Here is an 18,096-nt window from a genome sequence, read left to right on the forward strand (position 1 = left end):
TTCTGAAATGCCTGTTTTGCTGCTGCTGCTACTGTGTGATCCAGAATCTCCGGAGGGGAAGGGCCCCGAGTCCTCGGCTTTGCTTGTCGCTCGGCGGCCGGGGCGGGGTCAAAGCGCTCGGCAGAGATGGTGCTCGGTGTCGGAGGGATGGTCGGAGGCTCAAAGTTTTTGGACAGACTCAAGAGTCGACTGTGGTCGGGTGCTTCCAGGGTGCTGCATCGGCAAGTGTGCGGCTCTGGAGGTTCCTGGCAGGGAGAGTTTTTCTTCCTTTTACCGTCTGCGTGAGATGATGGGCTACTGGGACTTTGAGACTTTTTTTTTTACCGTGCCCATGGTCTGCTCTTTATCAAATTACGGTATTGCTTTGGACTGTTGTAACTATATGTTATAATTATGTGGTTTTTGTCAGTTTTTAGTCTTGGCCTGTCCTGTGTTTCTGTGATATCATTCTGGAGGAACACTATCATTTTTTAATGCGTGCATTTCTAAATGACAATAAACGAGGACTGAGTGTCCTCATAATCTAAAAAAAAGCACTGTGTCAGAATGTAAATCACAGGCTCCAACAGTAGCAGAATCACATATGAAATAAAAGGAAGATGCAAAAGAAGTGAAAGGAGTAGTGTTGTTCACTGGCACCCCATCTTCTTCTGGTGGACAAGGCATCCATATCATTGTTGTTTATCGGAAGATGGTTGTGAAAGATAGCTGTAAAAAAAAAAATCCCCAAATCTGTTGAAGAATTTTAAAACATTTCAGTCGGTTAAGGTGTGGTCCAACCTCTCTATCTCCTTCAGTAAATATGCTGCAAAACTGCTTGGTTATGAAAAGAGCAGGGGAATTGAGATATTTGGTTCTACATTAACTCAATTCTAGATATGTATATTGGTCTAAGTTATTTATACATCATAGTTATGAGAAATGGGTAAAAATAAATCCTAATTAGTCCAATTATTTACTTTATGGTTGAAAGAGATTATGGAAGTGGGGTATAGTTTAATATAAAAGAGGATACCAAAAGTTTTTGCAGATATACAGTATAAAAAATAAACGAGAGGAGAAAATGGACATTGGACCACTGGAAAAAGATGCTCGAGAGGTAGTAATGGGGGACAAAGAAATGATGGATGAATTTAATAAGTATTTTGCATCAGTCTTCACTGTGGAAGACACTAGCAGTATGCCAGAAATTTGGGAGTGTCGGGAAGAAGTGAATGTGTTTATTACTAAGGAGAAGGTGGTTGAGAAGCTGAAAGTTCTGAGGGTAGAGACAGTAAGTCACCTGGATTAGAGGGATTACACCCTAGGAGTCTGAAAGAGATAGCTGAAGAGACTGTGAAGGCACTATTAATGATCTTTCAATAATCACGATTCAGAAATGGTTTTGAAGGACTGGAAAATTGCAAATGTCACTCCATTCTTTAAGAAGGGTGGGGGCAGAAGAAAGGAAATTATAGGCGAGTTAGCCTGACTTCAGTGGTTGGGAAGATGTTGGAATCCATTTTTAAGGATGAAGTTTTGGGGTACTTGGAGGCACATGATAAAATAGAACAAAGTCAGTATGGTTTCCTTAAGGAAAAATCTTTCCAGACAAATTTGTTGGAATTCTTTGAGGAAATAACAGGCAGGATAGACAAAAGAGAGTCAGTAGGTATTGTTTACTCGGATTTTCATAAGGCCTTTGATAAGGTCCCGCTCATGAGGCTACTAAACCAGATAAGAGCCCATGATATTAGAGGAAAAATACTAGTATGAATGGAAGATTGGTTGACTGGCAGAAGGCAAAGAGTGGGAATAAAGGGGGCTTTTTCTGGTTGGCTGATGATGACTGGAGCTTTTCCACAGAGGGAGGTGTTAGGATTGCTTCTTTTCATGTTATATGTTATTGACTTGGTTGAAATTTGTGACAGTATGAAGATAGATAAAGGGGCAGGTTGCGTTAAGGAAGTAGAGAGGCTACAGAAGGACTTAGACAGATTAGGAGAATGGGCAAAGAACTGGCAGATGGAATATAGTGTCAGGAAGTGTATGGTCATGCACTTTGGTAGAAGGAATAAAGGCATAGGCTATTTTATAAATGGGGAGAAAATTCAGTGGTGCAAAGGGACTTGAGAGTCCTTGTACAGGATTCCTTAAAGGTGAACTTGGAGATTGAGTTGGTGGCAAGGAAGACAATGTTAGCATTGATTTTGAGTGGACTAGAATATAAAAGTCCAATTAATAAGATCACTTTGTCTCTTTGTCCTACACGGTGACATTGCTTAGCTCTTTTTACACCCGTCCTCAATAATATCATTTATGCTCAGGAACTCTTGGCGTATTCCATGTATGGTTCAAATGTCTGTGATGTCTCATTATTACTACTCTATTCCCTCTTATTCACACTTGATTATAGCCTTGCAGCATCCTTAGCTGCAACACAGAAGAAGAGATGAAGGGATCGACTTGGGGGTCCTTGTGCAGCATTCCCTAGAAGTTAATTTGTAGGTTGAGTCGGTGGTGAGGAATGCAAATGCCAGGTTAGCACTCATTTTAAGAAGACTAGATAGAATGTAAAAGCAAGGATGTAATGTTGAGGCTTTTTAAAGCTCTGGTGTGTGGTCTTAGAGTATTGTGAGTAGTTTTGGGCTCCTTACAATGTGCTGACTTTGGGAAGAATTCAAAGGAGGTTCACGAAAATGATTCTGGGATTGAAAGGCTTGTTGTATGAGGAGCACTTGATGGCTCTGGTCCTCTACTTACTGGAATTCAGAAGAAGGAGGGGCGACCTTATTGAAGCCTATCAAATGTTGAAAGGCCTTGATAGAGTGGACTTGGAAAGGATGTTTTCTATGGTGGGGAGTCTAAGACCAGAGGACACAGCCTCAGAATAGAGGGACGTCCATTTATAATGGAGATGAGATGAAATTTCGTTAGCCAGAGAGTGGTGAATCTGTGGAATTTATTGACATAGCCAGATGTGGAAGCCACTTCATTGGGTATATTTAAGGCAGAGGGTGATAGATTCTTAATTAGTCAGGGCATGAAGGGATACAGGGGGATGACAGGAGATTGGGGCTGAGAGGGAAAATGGATCAGCCATGATGAAACGGCGGAGCAGGCTTGATGGGCCAAATGGCCTAATTCTGCTCCTGTAACTTATGGTCTTATACCAGACACATTGTCCACGGAATATTTATATGTTCTTGTATATTGCCATTCAGTAAGGCAAGTAACAAATGACATCCATCATTGAAGCCAGACAACACTGAAATAAGTACAACTGTTGATATCCAAGGGTATCAGAATTCACATCACATAATACACATATTACACACTCACTTTATGGAGCATTTGAAATTTTAAACTGAGTGATACACATTGTTCAAAATGCTGCTGTTGTGTCCTAGAGAAATGATGCACATGGCTGATGTTTTTAATCTCTTCTCAAGGATGAATGTACAAAAAGAGCCATTCATTTGTTATGCTTGATTGGTTGCCATTCATTCTTCAAATTGATCTGAGGGGAAGGGGAAAGACAAAAATGTCACTGGCCTCCCTTCGAAGGACTTCATTATGAGGATTTCATTTCTTGCATTTCAGGCCCAAACCACTCCAGTGCCAAGGAGCAGATTTAGAGAATGTCTATCAGCTCAGGACACCTGAGGATGCAAACTGCGTTGCCAAGCTGGCCAGCGACAGGAACGCTGTCATAGTGGGAGCTTCTTTTATAGGTACACCTTACAGGACTTCCTTATGTCTCAACCTATGTCTATGAGGCTTCTCAGAATTAAATTCCATGGCTTAACTTTCTGATACTTGAGTAACATTTTCACGCTCAGTACACGCAAGGTAAATACACAAGCCTCTTCAAATGTAATATGACTGCATATGCTGGGTGTCTGAAATAAAATGTAAAAATGCAGAAGACACTTAGCAGATCACATGATGTCAACAGCCATGCTTCTCTACATTTTCTGTAAAAAAAATTGACTGGATCCTGCTTTTCAAGATAAAATACACCAGGTCTTGAGACAATGACATTCGTCACTTCAGCTCAGGAAGAACACAATTTAACATACTTTCCACATGCTCAGGTCTGCAAAGCATTCCCCATTTAGCAGATTAAATTCCTTCCATTCTGAGTCTTCAAACATTCCTTCTTGAAGTATAATGATAAAAGATCCTTACCCCTCTCTTGGGTCAAGTACATCAAAAATTTAGTACCGGTTCGTTTCCCAGCAAGTGTAGATATTCAGTTTCATTACCTCCATGTTTTGTACATTATGTGAATGCACATTAATCACAGCTGAGCATCCACTAATTAAACAAATACTTGACAAAAATTTAGCTATAATTCAGAATTGGTCTTCAATAAAAATTGACTACTATTAGACTGCTGGGAATAATCATTGGCAGGAAACTTAAATCCACATGAATAATTTGACTGTGAGCAGCCAAATACTGGTTACATATGAATACATTTATGAATATAAGAACAGGGTAGGCCAGCTGGCTCCTTAAATCTGCTCCTCTTCTCCTTCTTAGCTGGGACATATACCACTGACAGCAGCTTACCAGAGGCCTCAGTCCTGGGCCAGGTTTCCAAATTGTCCCGAGGTGTCGCCCATCTTCGAGGATCCTTCCTTTCCCAGGGATGAGGTCTTCGGAGCTTCTGCTGGCACCGGGTTTTTATCAGATGGGGTTGCTAGTTCCTTCCACAACCCTCCTCCTTCCACAACTAGGCTTGGGAATATCCATTGCGGAGCTCTAGCACTTAATAAATAGTCGTTTTATCTGAATGTAACCACAGCTCTTAAATTCCATCTACCCACAGTAACCATTCAATTCCTTCTAATCAAGTATCTGTATTTTTAAAAAACCTTCAAAGACTTTGTTTCCACCACCCTTCATAGAGCAGAGTTCCAAAGGCTCAGAGCTCTCTGAGAAAAAAAATGAACCTTGTCTATCATAAATGGGCCACCCCTTATTTTTAAGCATTGATTCCGTGTTTTAGAACCGCAAGAGGAAACTTCCTCCCTACATCCATATTGCAAAACCCTTCTTAATATTATATATTTTGATCAAGTCACCTTGAGCACTTCTATTCTGCTGTGGATATACATCTAACCTGTTCAACCTTTCCTCAATAGACACCCCAACCATTCCAGGTTTTACTCTAACAAACCGTTGAAATGTTTCTGAAAAATGACCAAGCCCACTCGGATAGCTTTCGCAATGAATTGCTGGTCCTGTGTATTAATCTTTTCGAAGTTCATTTATTATCAAAGGATGTATAAGTTATACTACCTTCAGATTTGTTTCCTTACAGGCAAAGTAAGGAATCAAAAAAAAAGACCAATCCATCAGTGCCCCCAGAGAAAGAGAAAAAAAAACACAAAACAAATCATGTAAACAATGGAAGCAACAACAACAGCGTCCAAGTTGCGTCCTTAGATCCAAATGCCTGGAGTAGGCCCAAAGCCTCGGTATTAAGTTCATCATGTTAGCGGAGCAAATCGCCGCAAAGTTCACAGACGCGAAGCACAGCAGCTGGGGGAAAACTCACAGCCTCAGCATCGCAGAGTGAGAAGCCTCCAGTCTATCTGGGCCAGTGTTTTAAGTTGTCCAAAACTCGCACTAGGCCCTGGTGCCAATTGTTCTCGACCTCTCCAAATCAGCTCGGCGCCCAGAGTGATCCGACCTTGTCCGACTCTTGCCATCCTGCCTTTCCAGTCAATATGGGCTGGCGTTTAGACTGAACCTCGCATGAGGACCCGAGCCTCGCTGCAGCGAGTCGCTCCTGGCCCATCAGGTCTCTTTGATGTAACCTTTTGTGAATTATGCACTAGAACACCCAAATCCCTCTGCATCTTAGAACTCCCAGTTGCTCCCCATCTTCCCATTTACAGAATATGTATGTTTTTTTTCATTTGAACTGTTGAAATGGATAATTTTGCATTTTTCCCGTATTATGCTTCATTTGCCATATTTCTACTTACTTGTTTAGTCTATCAGTATCTCTTGTTGGCCTCTATGCTCTCTTCACGATATACATATCTTTGTGTAATCAGCAAATTTAACAAGGAACCTTTGAAACTTTCATCCAAGTTAACTATATAACTTGTAAAAATTAGCTGAGGCACCAACACCAATCCCTGTAGCATGCCACTTGATGTATCATACCGACCAGAAAAATACCCATTTACGCCAGCTACTTCCTATCCGTCCATGTTAATGTGCCACCTCCGACACCACAAACTTTATATTTTCCACAAAAACCTTCAATTCAGCAACTTATGAAATACTTTCTGGAAATCTACATGCATTAGTTCCCTTTACTTCTTCAAGGGGGCTCAGTAAATTGATCAAACATAGTTTCCCTTTCACAGAACCTTGCTGACTTTACCTGACATAGGAGCAGAATTAGGCCATTTGGCCCATCAAGTCTGCTCCACCATTTCATCATGGCTGATCCATTTTTCCTCTCAGCCCCAGTCTCCTGCCTTCCCCTTGTATCCCATCATGCCCTGACCAATCAAGAATCTATCAACCTCTGCCTTAAATATACATAAAGATTTGGCCTCCATAGCTGCCTTTGGCAAGGAATTCCACAGATTCACCACTCTCTGGCTCAAGAAATTCCTCCTCATCCCTGTTCTAAAAGGACGCCCCTCTATTCTGAGGCTGTGTCCTCTGGTCTTTGACTCTCCCATCATAGGAAACATCCTCTTCACATCCACTCTATCAAGGACTTTCACCATTCTATAAGTTTCAATGAGGACACCCCGCATTCTTCTGAATTCCAGTGATACAGGAGTCCAAAACCAGGGGACCTAGATTTAGGTCAGAGGGCAAAGACTTAAAAGGAACCTGGGGAGCTATTTTTTAAGGGTGGTGAGTGTATGGACTGAGTTGCCAGAGGAACTAGTTGAGGCAGGTACAGTGGTATAACTTAAGAAGCACTTTGATAGGTACATGGAGAGGTGGATCTTAGAGGGTTATGGGCCAGACACAAGGATTTGGGATTAGCTGGGTGGGTACTGATGTTTTGGGCTGAAGGGCCTGTATGTGCGTTGTGTTGCTCCATGACTAATGAGTATATTATGGTATGATTTGCTTTCTGCAGGCATGGAAGTAGCCGCGTACCTCACTGATAAAGCCCACTCTGTGTCTGTCATTGGCATTGAAAACATCCCTTTTAGGAAGGTGCTGGGAGAGAAGGTTGGACGATCCATAATGAAAGTAAGTGAGTGAAGGTGATGGAGATGTAAGGAGCTGACTTCTCCAACACAAGTGAACAAGACTGCATTTTTTTGGAGAGACTTTTAATGTACTGGGACAGATGAAGTAAGTGGTGAGATACAGCATTGAAAAGCATATTGACGGACTGGTCGAAAATGGATTTGGAATTAAAGTTATTCTCTGTCGTATGTTTTTATCATCCGAATTGAACTGAAGTGGCAACGACATAGCCTGGACTTGGTGGCAATAACATTGTCTGAATCAAGACAATTCAAGTTCAGCGTCGAGCACTCAGGCAGCTCAGTGTAATACTCGAACAGTTCATTGCAATGATGAATAGTACTATTGTCAGAAGGAAATTAAAACAAGAACCTCTCTCCTAGGAAAGGATAAAACATCTCAATGGTTAGATTAGCCTTATTTGTCACATGTACGCACAGTGCTGTTTTGCGTCAATGACCACCAGTCTGAATAAGTGCTGGGAGCACCTGCAAGTGTCGTCATGCTTCCTGTGCCTACAGTCACTCCTCAGGGTCAATATTTATATGTCTACCAAAATCCAGATTACCTAGCCTTTATCACAATACTATATTAAAATATTTAATGCAAATTGAACAAAATAATTCATGATCTGATGTGCCAAAAATACTCTGTCACAGAACACCTTAGAATTGTCTTAATGACCCATAAAAACACTTGCTGTTCTGAGGTTGGAAAAGGAACCCAAAGTGTATTTATTACCAAAGTATGTATGCAGTGTACAACCCTGAGCTTCTCTTCGCACAAACAGCCACGAAACAAAGTAAACATTGGAACTCGTTCAAAGAAAATCATCAAACCACTGACGCACAAAAAAAGAACAAATTGTGGAAATGGCAAAAATGAGCGATAAAACACAGAATATAAAACATCGAACTACAAAGTCATCAAAACAGTCCCGTAATGTTCAGTTCAATCTAGCGCTGTGTTGTTTGTTAACTGCAGGCCGCAAAGCCAGTCCGCCCCGATTAAAATCGCACAAAATAGCAACAAGAAAGGAGTAACCAGAACCTAGAAATACATTATAACAAGAACTACAGGCTGCATAAATAGTAACATTCTTCCTTTCACTCTACCAAATAACTGTCTCAGAATGCAGAGAATAATGTTTAATGGTGCACATAGTTTTACAGCTGTCATCAAGTTGGTTAAAAATTAACCTGCATGTAAAATCTCTAGCCAACATATTGCCTAAGGTGGCCAACGGTGAATATTTTCAAATGGAATGTTTTAGACTCTTTCTGAATCTAATAGAAAATCATCTTTATGGTCCTCCAACAATTTGTGTGCCTGGATTGTCTACCTAAATTACAACCCACTAAAATTAAGTGACGATTGATCATTTTCTTTTCTATATTTAGATGTTTGAGACCAATCGGGTGAAATTCTATCTACAGAATGAGGTCTCAGAGCTGCGAGGTCAGGATGGAAAGGTACAAAAGCATTTGTATGCAGGTTCTCTGAATATTTTCTTTTTCATTCATGTCTTTTCAGTTATAATTAACTCTACTTTGTATTGCAATCATGGGTCAGATAAGGGTTTGATCTTTGGGTGGACAAGGAACGTATTGGACATGAGACTGCATCCCCAGTCTTGGCAGAGCAGTGGTTATATCAGCTTAGCATTATGGAAAGAAGCAGAGAACGCCTGACATTAAAGGAAGAAGCAATTATGAATCAGATGTCTGAGGTGCAACAGGAGAAGACCCAGAAAATCAAAGAGGGAGAAAATGTAAAAGCCTGACACTCCAAAAACATGAGTTCTGCCTTGGAGAAGATAGCGCTTATTACAGAAATCATCCAACTACTGACACTTCTCTATTTTATTTTAATGAAGGTGAAAGAAGTTGTTCTGAAAAGTGGAAAAATCCTTCGAGCAGATGTTTGTGTGGTTGGAATTGGTAAGAGTGATCTCCAGAACTGATGAGCAGTTTCTCTTAGTAGTAGAGATGTTGTCTTAGCTTCAAGTAAGAGTGAGGACAGACTCACTTTGAACCTCTTTCTTTGTGGCTATGCTACCAGCATTTTGTAGACCTGAGTGCATAGATTCAGGAAAATCTACAAGTTCACTTCTTCCATGGTGAGAATGCATTGAGACATTTTTGGGAACTGGCAAGTTAACACTTCAAATGGAGCCAAGATCGTGTTTTGACTTAACCTGCACAAGCTGTGATCAATTAATGACCCACATTAACTTCAGTCATATTACTCTCCATTCACTTCAATGAACTGAGCTAATACTATTGTTTTTGTGCCCGGTGGGTTATCGCGGAATTGCTCTAGTGAAAGTGAAGAAGGGAAGGGTTATACTCTGGCAGGCAGTGTCACAGTTTGTCCAGGCAGACAGTGGCGGAATGGAGTGCTCTCTTGTGTCTTGTCTTTCCCTTTGACTTCTAGGGAACTAGGTAATGAAATGAACAGAAATAAATGGAGGTTTCTAGATTGTGCTGTGGCTACTTGTAGTTAACTGCATTGGTATCTCTATTGGTTCGCTATAAATCATTCTTCTTTTCTTGTAGGGGTTGTGCCAGCTACATTATTCCTAAAGCAGAGTGGAATCAATATGGATTCTAAGGGCTTCCTTCCTGTCAACAAGGTAATGTGTACAGGGGACCCAGACCACTGTGAGGACTGAGGTTACAGTGCATAATGTCAGATATTCAAATACAGAGGATTGTGGTTAATTGGGACATATTGGGACCAATGTATTTTGGTCCAATTATTCATGGAAAATATTAAAAAGGCATAAAAAAAAACTACCATTTAACTGAGTAACAAGTTACATGTTTAAATGAAATACAAAACAAAATGGAACACTACCGATACCTCTGCAGGACTATAAACCATGTGTTAGTTCCTAATAGTTATCGATGGAGGAATTCATGCAGCATACAACACCATGTTTGTAAATGGTTATAAATGAGGTCAGCTCTGGTGGTCTGGGCGGATGAAATTAACAGTGAGATCTAACAGGCAGGAAGGTGTTTAAGTAATGCCCCGTGGATAGCGAAGGGCATAGAAGGAGTCATTGTCATTCACTGCAACCAAGGAAGACCACAGTTATGACGACTACTTGTAACACTGGACCCGGACTTCCAAGGTCAAAAGTGGAACTGCCCCAGTGCAATGACTTTTCTACTTTAAGACTACTCGCACGCAGGTTGTCCTGTCATTGTCGTATCCGACAGACAACCATCACCAAATGAGAAAAATCAGCGCAGACTCCTGGTGCAGATAATGGACTGCCTTCATTCAAGATTCAAATTCAAAAGTTCAAAGTACAATTATTATCAAAGTATGTATGCAGTATACAACCCTGAGATTTGTCTTCCCACAGACAGCCACGAAACAAAGAAAACTATGGAACAACATCAAACCCCCAACATACAAAAAAGAACAGATCGTGCAGCTTTTGACGATTACATCATCCAAATCTTCACTTTCATTATAACATTCAAGATGATTGTCGATACCTTCAAATCCTTCATAGTTCACAATTTGTTGAAGTAGTAAATTTGTTTTATTTTCACTCCTGGCCATTTCTGGCATCTCCAAGCCTAAATGACTAACACTAGTTAGAAACTGTACGGCAACAGCCCCCTGTCCCAAATAAATAAAGGGAATCCTGGCTATTTTCTCAATTAGTTTTTGTTCTGAAGTTGTCCAAAATAAGCAGCTGCCCTGATTAACCAATAGTCCAATTAACCAGTATCTACTGTATATATCTCAAGAATCCTCACTGATTTAAAGTAATTTAGGTATAATGTACAGGATAGCAATCCAGTAGTGAGGAATGCCAATTTTACCATCATGGAGTATAACATGGAATTCAGTTAGTCAGGTAATTTATTAGTCATAGTCTTACTTTATTGATTCGGGGGAAATTGGTTTTCATTACAGTTGCACCATAAATAATTAAATAGTAATAAAACCATAAATAATTAAATAGTAATATGTAAATTATGCTAGGAAATAAGTTCAGGACGAGCTAATAGGCTGGTCCTGGACTTATTTCCTGGCATAATTTACATATTACTATTGCACATGTTACTATTGAATTGCACTGAGAGAAAACTACCCTGAAACTTGTGAAAATTCATCAGGTTCACTTAATGACTTTCAGAGAAGGAAAATATATTTGACAGTACATTTACTGTGTTTTTTATGTGTGTGTGTATATGTATTAATATATGTATATAAAATAAACATGTAGTGAAAAAGGAGTGCAAAAATAGTGAGGTAGTGTTCATAGGTTGATTGTCCATTTAGAAATCCGATGGGGAGAGGAAGTAGTTGACCCTAAGACTTCCAGTGTGTGTCTTCGGGATCCTATACATCCTGCCAGTTGGTAGCAATGAGAAAAGAACATGTCCTGGGTGAAGTGGGTCCTTAATGAAGGATGCCGCCTTTTTGTGGCATCACCTTTTGACAGTGTCCGAGTATTGTAAGATATAATAGTACATTTCAGAGAGCAGTCTGCCTTCATCTACTGTGTACTATGCCACACCTGCAGAACGCTGATCACTGCTTTTACAAAGTTTATGACATGTTTCAAACAAAAGGTCTTCAGTCTCCGGCTCTGTTCCTCAGTGCTCATCTGCTGCCTGACCTGCTAAATATTTCCAGCATTTTCTGTTTTTATCTCAGATGTGCAGAATCTGCAACTTTAAATTTTCATTAATGATACACTTACTATTCTTGCTCGGGACAATTGAAATGATCAAAACTCAGCTTCACCGAGTTTTGTTTGCCAACAATACCGAGGGTTTTGCACAAAGACAAGTAAATGAAATTAAGTTACAGATCAACTGTGATCTAATTGAATTATGGATCATGTTTCAGAGAGTCTGATGGTCCTTCTCCTTATTGTTTGTTTCTAAATTCATAATGATTTCAATCTAACATCTGGAAGCATTTATGATCTCATTATTCTGGTAATAAACTGCCACCAACCTGGTTATTTTTTTGCTGACTTTTGAATTAACCTACAGAATTAACTCAGCTGTATTACATGTAGTATCCACATCCTGAATGAGACTCTACTGAAAGCTGCCAGAGCACAGCATTGTGACAAGCTGAAGAAGAATATACTAACGTTCCTTTTATTCTTCCAGCTCATGCAAACTAATGTGCCTGGGGTCTTTGCTGCTGGTGATATTGTCACTTTCCCACTGGCCTTTCGCAACAATAAGAAGGTGAATGTGGGCCACTGGCAGATGGCCCATCTGCATGGTAAGTGACACTTCCTGATGGCATTACTGGAGGCTGGGCGAAGGGAGAACATTCTTGTTTTTAGCATGGTGGGTGACAGCATTGCTGAAGTTCAAATTCAGCATGCCTCAACAAAAGCAGGAAAACAAAGGGGTTAATAACAATTCATTGGGTCCAAAAACATATGCTTCTCAAATGCTATAATGAGATATTCCAGCTGATAAATGACACGCCATTTTATCGCACACTTAATGCAGTTGTATCCCTGGAAGTGTTCGTTCCCAGGAGAGCAGCTGAAATATCAATGAGGATGATTATAGAAAAATTGTAGGAAAAAGACTGACATAAAATATTGTGGAATATAACCTGTAGAGAGAGGACTTCAATAGGAACACATTGAGCTGCTGGGGTAGCTGTCCTAATTAGAATCAACATAGTGCATAATAATGACAGTAAAACTGAGAATAGAGGGTGAGAAGGCAATGAGTACATTGTTAAGGAAGAAATATGTGGACAAATCAATGAATTGTGTCAAAAAACATACAAAAGAAACATAGAAAACCTACAGCACAATACAGGCCCTTCGGCCCACAAAGCTGAAGAACATGTCCTTACCTTAGAAATTATCTAGGGTTACCCATAGCCCTCTATTTTTCTAAGCTCCATTTACCTGTTCAGGAGTCTCTTAAAACATCCTATCGTATCTACCTCCACCACAGTCGCCGGCAGCCCATTCCACGCACTCACCACTCTCTGTGGAAAAACTCACCCCTGACATCTCTGTACCTACTTCCAAGTACCTTACAACTGTGCCCTCTCGTGTTAGCCATTCCAGCCCTGGGAAAAAGCCTCTAACTATCCACACGATCAATGCCTCTCATCATCTTATACACTTCAATCAAGTCACCTCTCATCCTCCATCACTCTAAGGAGAAAAGGCCACGTTCACTCAATGGATTCTCATAAGGCATGCTCCCCAATCCAGGCAACATCCTTGTAAATCCCCTCTGCACCCTTTCTATGGTTCCCACATCCTTCCTGTAGTGATGCGACCAGAACTGAGCATAGTACTCCAAGTGGGGTCTGACCAGGGTCCTATATAGCTGCAACATTATCTCTAGGTTCCTAAACTGAATCCCACGATTGATGAAGGCCAATGCACTGTATTCTATCTTAACCACAGAGTCAACCTGCGCAGCAGCTTTGAGTGTCCTATGGACTTGGACCCCAAGATCCCTCTGATCCTCCACACTGCCAAGAGTCTTACCATTAATACTATATTCTGCCATCATATTTGACCTACCGAAATGAACCACTTCACACTTATCTGGGTTAAACTCCATCTGCCACTTCTCAGCCCAGTTTTGTATCCTATCAATGTCCGGCTGTAACCTCTGATAGCCCTCCACACCATTAACAACACCTCCAACCTTTGTGTCATCAGCAAATTTACTAACCCATCCCTCCACTTCTTCATCCAGGTCATTTATAAAAAAAACCTAAATATTAAACACAGAAGAGTTCAGCTACTGCTAAATAAATAGTCAAGGAAAGGTAGGAAAAATGGAAATGGAAGGGTAACCTTACAATATCTTCAGAATTCCTTTCTTCCTAACCTAGTTTTCAAGAAACTCAATGAAGAGGATTCACCATTGGAAATAAACCAGAACAGATAAAATAGCTAAATATATCGAAGAATGGGTAATTGTAATCATGACATAATCTGGTTGAAAATGAGAAAGACCTAACTCAAACGTGAAAGCCCAAATGGCGGGCTGCAATCATCACAAGAAGTTGTTCGTTGGTGAGGCGGTGCGAGGGTTAAAAAGAGCTTGGAGCTTTTTGGAAATTTTTGGCAAGTTAATATCTTAGGCACTCGCAGGGGCCAATAAAAGAAGCAAGGTGTAAGTAGAGTGGCCAGTGTCGGATTGGCCAGGCTTTGGCTAAACAGGCACAGGCTAGAACTTAAGCTGGAGAAGTTAGAGATATAACAAGTGTAGTCAGGATGGAAGTTAAGGCGGTGGAATGCTCCTCCTGGGAGATATGGGATTTCAGGGTACCTCTAGTCTCCCTTATGACTGCACCTGCAGGATGTGTACACAGCTTTAGTTCCTGACTAACAAGGTCAAGGAAATGGAACTGGATCTTCAAAAGGCTGAAAACCTTGAAGATGAGACATTTACTGAGGTGGTCACACCCAGAGTTCAAGCTTCAGACAGTAGATGTGTGGACGCCGGGAGAGGTAAGTGGAGTAAATAGCCACAACAGAGTTATTTTATGGCCATTCCCCTCAGCACAAACATACCCCTTTGGATATTGCTGTGCATACCAGGATGTAGCAGCAGCTCTGAGGCTCATCAAGGAAGAGTAAAGTCAGGCAGAGCAATAGTGATAGGAGACTCGATAGGTCGGGAAAAGGACATGAGATTCCATTTCCACAAAACAGCTGCCACAATGGCGTGCTGCCTCCCAGGTCTAGTGTCTAGGATGTCTCAGAGTGGTTGCAGAAGTTTCTCAAGAGGGAGAGTGAGGAGCCAGAGGTTGTGATGCACATTGGCACCAATGACAGTCAGATTGAGAGAATGGGCAAAGAAGCTGGCAGATAGAATATAGTGTAGGGAAGTGAATGGTCATGCGCTTTGGTAGAAGGAGTGAACACATGAACTATTTTCTAAATGGGGAAAAAATTCAATAATCAGAGGTGAAAAGGGACTTGGAAATCCTTGTGCAGGATTTGCTAAAGGTTAGCTTGCAGGTTGAGTCAGTGGTAAAGAAGGCAAATGGAATGTTAGCATTCATTTAGAAAGGACTAGAATATAAGAGCAAGGATGTGATGCTGAGGCTTTGTAAAGCATATTCAGACTGCACTTGGAATATTGTGAGCAGTTTTGGGCCCCTGATCTAAGGAAGGATATGCTACAATTGGAGAGGGTGGTTCATGAGAAAGATCCTGGAAATGAACGGGTTAATGTATTGTATGAGAAACGTTTGGGTCTGGGTCTTTATTCACTGGTGTTTAGAAGAATGAGGGAGGATCTTATTGAAACCTATGTAATTTGAAAGGCCTAGAGAGAGTGAATGTGGAGAGAATGTTTCCTATAGCGGCTGAGTCCAGGACCAGACTCACAAAATAATTGGGTTACTGCAGGAAAATGGTGCTGTTCTATACAGAGATTTAATTTCCCATCTGAGCTCACAGGGTAAAGCCACTTGCGCTGTTTACAGATTTGGATACCACTGTTATGTGACATAGGGGTATATACACCATCTCCCACCTTGATATCCTCCATTTGTGTGAGCCCCTCATTTGGTTATGGTATTTTCTTCTATATGGATCAACGTCTGCTCATTGTAATATTCTGAACCTAGGTAATTTGAGATTTCTCATGGTTAGTCTACAGTGTAGGCTGATTCATCGTTAGGTTTAGAGCAATAGACTGTGCATAAAGCAGGCAATTAGAAGGCAAAACAATATTTCTCTTTCCCTTGTTATTCTACTCAGCAGAGAAATGTAGTGTTTCTTGTCTCTTCATGCACATTCCTAAGGGGCAGATCTTGTCAATCTGTGTAACCAAGTATAGCTTTGTAATCCCCAGCAAGGGCATCACTGGGAACAAATTCCTAGAACCCAGCCCTGTCAAAAACCCCTACAATCTGGTGCGTTCCCCAGATCCCACTTCTGCAGCACATCAGTTATTCTGTCTGAACTATGCATAATAGTATTTAGCTTTTATTTGATGTCTCATCCTCATTTATTAATTTCGTAGAAGAAAGGGTGCCCTGGAGTTCCTCCTTTACTTCATATCCTTCTGGTCTACCATATAAATTTAGAATGTGAAGTATTCTAAATTTTCTGGCCTCAGAATCATTCCAGGCAGTCATTGCTGTGCTCTCCAATCATTTTTTTTTTCTCTGCTCACCACCGCATTGGAGAGTTCATCCAGGTTCCTTACTCACAGAGTAGCAACTTTGTATACTTTGAATTAGGTGAGGAACAGTGGTATTGTGTTACCTGGGATCTACAAGCATTGCAGGCCTCTCCATCACCTATACATAGTCATAATCATAGTCATACTTTATTGATCCCGGGGGAAATTAGTTTTCGTTATAGTTGCACCATATATAATTAAATAGTAATATGTAAATTATGCCAGGAAATAAGTCCAGGACCAGCCTATTGGCTCAGGGTGTCTGACCCCTCCAAGGGAGGAGTTGTAAAGTTTGATGGTCACAGGCAGGAATGACTTCCTATGATGCTCTGTGCTGCATCTCGGTGGAATGAGTCTCTGGCTGAATGTACTCCTGTGCCCACCCAGTACATTATGTAGTGGATGGGAGACATTGTGCAAGATGGCATGCAACTTGGACAGCATCCTCTTTTCAGACACCACTGTCAGAGAGTCCAGTTCCATCCCTACAACATCACTGGCCTTACGAATGAGTTTGTTGATTCTGTTGGTGTCTGCTACCCTCAGCCTGCTGCCCCAGCACACAACAGCAAACATGATCGCACTGGCCACCACAGACTCATAGAACATCCTCGGCATCATACTCATACTCATCAGAGCCTCCCTTGTAAACGTCAAGCACTTTGTCAATTGAAAAGGATTCTAATCCCTCAACAACTAGGTAGTCAGTGAACAAGACAAGGACTTTCTCATGGTTGTTGTCATGTTCCCTGAGAATTTTTCAGTACTGCCCTGAGCAGTGGATGTTGAGACATGAAGATTACAGACTGGCTATTGACACCTCTGCACTTGTAGCTGACCGCCTCAGCACAGCTCTGAGAGGAATGGAGAGTGCCGTCAGTATGCTAGCATGCAGTTCCTTTATCTGCATTGGTCTGGACATTCACCGCAGTGCATACCTAACTGGAGTAGAGTTGTCATAGTGATCTCCTGCATGCCATTGTGCAGCCAACAGGAAGGAACTAACAATGCCTGAGGAAAATAAACTCGAGTGCCAGGAGGCACAACGTTCACCAGCTGGCCTCTCAGGGTACATGATAATGTGCTGTCTGGCTACTTCTCAAGATAGACTGTCTATCTCTATCTGCTAGACTAGCTATCCCTAAAGCTAGAGATAATCTTTAGAAAATGAAATAGAGCCATTTTGATATCACACATAACATAGAAATTGTCCTGATAAATTCATGCTAGACAGACTGTAAATATATTTCTATTCTTAAGTTAGAACGTACCTACGAAACTGCAGTAAAACTAAAGATCAAAATCTAATCTTTTAAAAAAAAGCAGTATTTCCAAAGGGGAAGTGTTGCAAGACCAGTTACGTTGAATCCATTGAAGAAGTAGGCAAGTTAGTTTTTTAAATTTTGTCTCATGGGTTAATGAACAAAAGCACAGTATGAGGAGTGAGAGGTCAAATGGTTGAGTGCAGAGCAAGCTAGCCATAAAATGGAATACAGCCAGGGACCAAATTGGACAAAATAAGTAGCTGGCACTACTCGTGTTCACAATTCACATTTACAGTTTAGATTTGGAATTCAGCAGGACAAATGATAAACTGTGAATGGTATGCAATTAATATAGTAAGGAACTATACAAAATAAGCATTTGACTTTAAATAAATTTCCAGAAGGAATACTTGACAAATTGTTAATAT

At 40.9% G+C, this 18,096-nt stretch overlaps 1 protein-coding gene across 7 annotated transcripts in view; it reads left to right on the top strand.

Moving 5' to 3' along the window:
- The window catches only part of LOC134338336 (apoptosis-inducing factor 3), a 151,757-nt gene that overhangs the window by 116,124 nt on the left and 17,537 nt on the right, over nt 1–18,096 (top strand). For all 7 annotated transcript variants that reach the window (XM_063034096.1, XM_063034098.1, XM_063034094.1 and 4 more), the window contains 6 exons: nt 3,583–3,713; nt 7,109–7,224; nt 8,625–8,696; nt 9,101–9,164; nt 9,783–9,859; nt 12,378–12,495. In XM_063034096.1, coding sequence (XP_062890166.1) covers nt 3,583–3,713; nt 7,109–7,224; nt 8,625–8,696; nt 9,101–9,164; nt 9,783–9,859; nt 12,378–12,495 — 578 coding nt within the window. The remainder of the gene's footprint in view (nt 1–3,582; nt 3,714–7,108; nt 7,225–8,624; nt 8,697–9,100; nt 9,165–9,782; nt 9,860–12,377; nt 12,496–18,096) is intronic.

This window comes from Mobula hypostoma, chromosome 27 (assembly GCF_963921235.1).
Source record: "Mobula hypostoma chromosome 27, sMobHyp1.1, whole genome shotgun sequence".
Classification (NCBI taxonomy): domain Eukaryota; kingdom Metazoa; phylum Chordata; class Chondrichthyes; order Myliobatiformes; family Myliobatidae; genus Mobula; species Mobula hypostoma.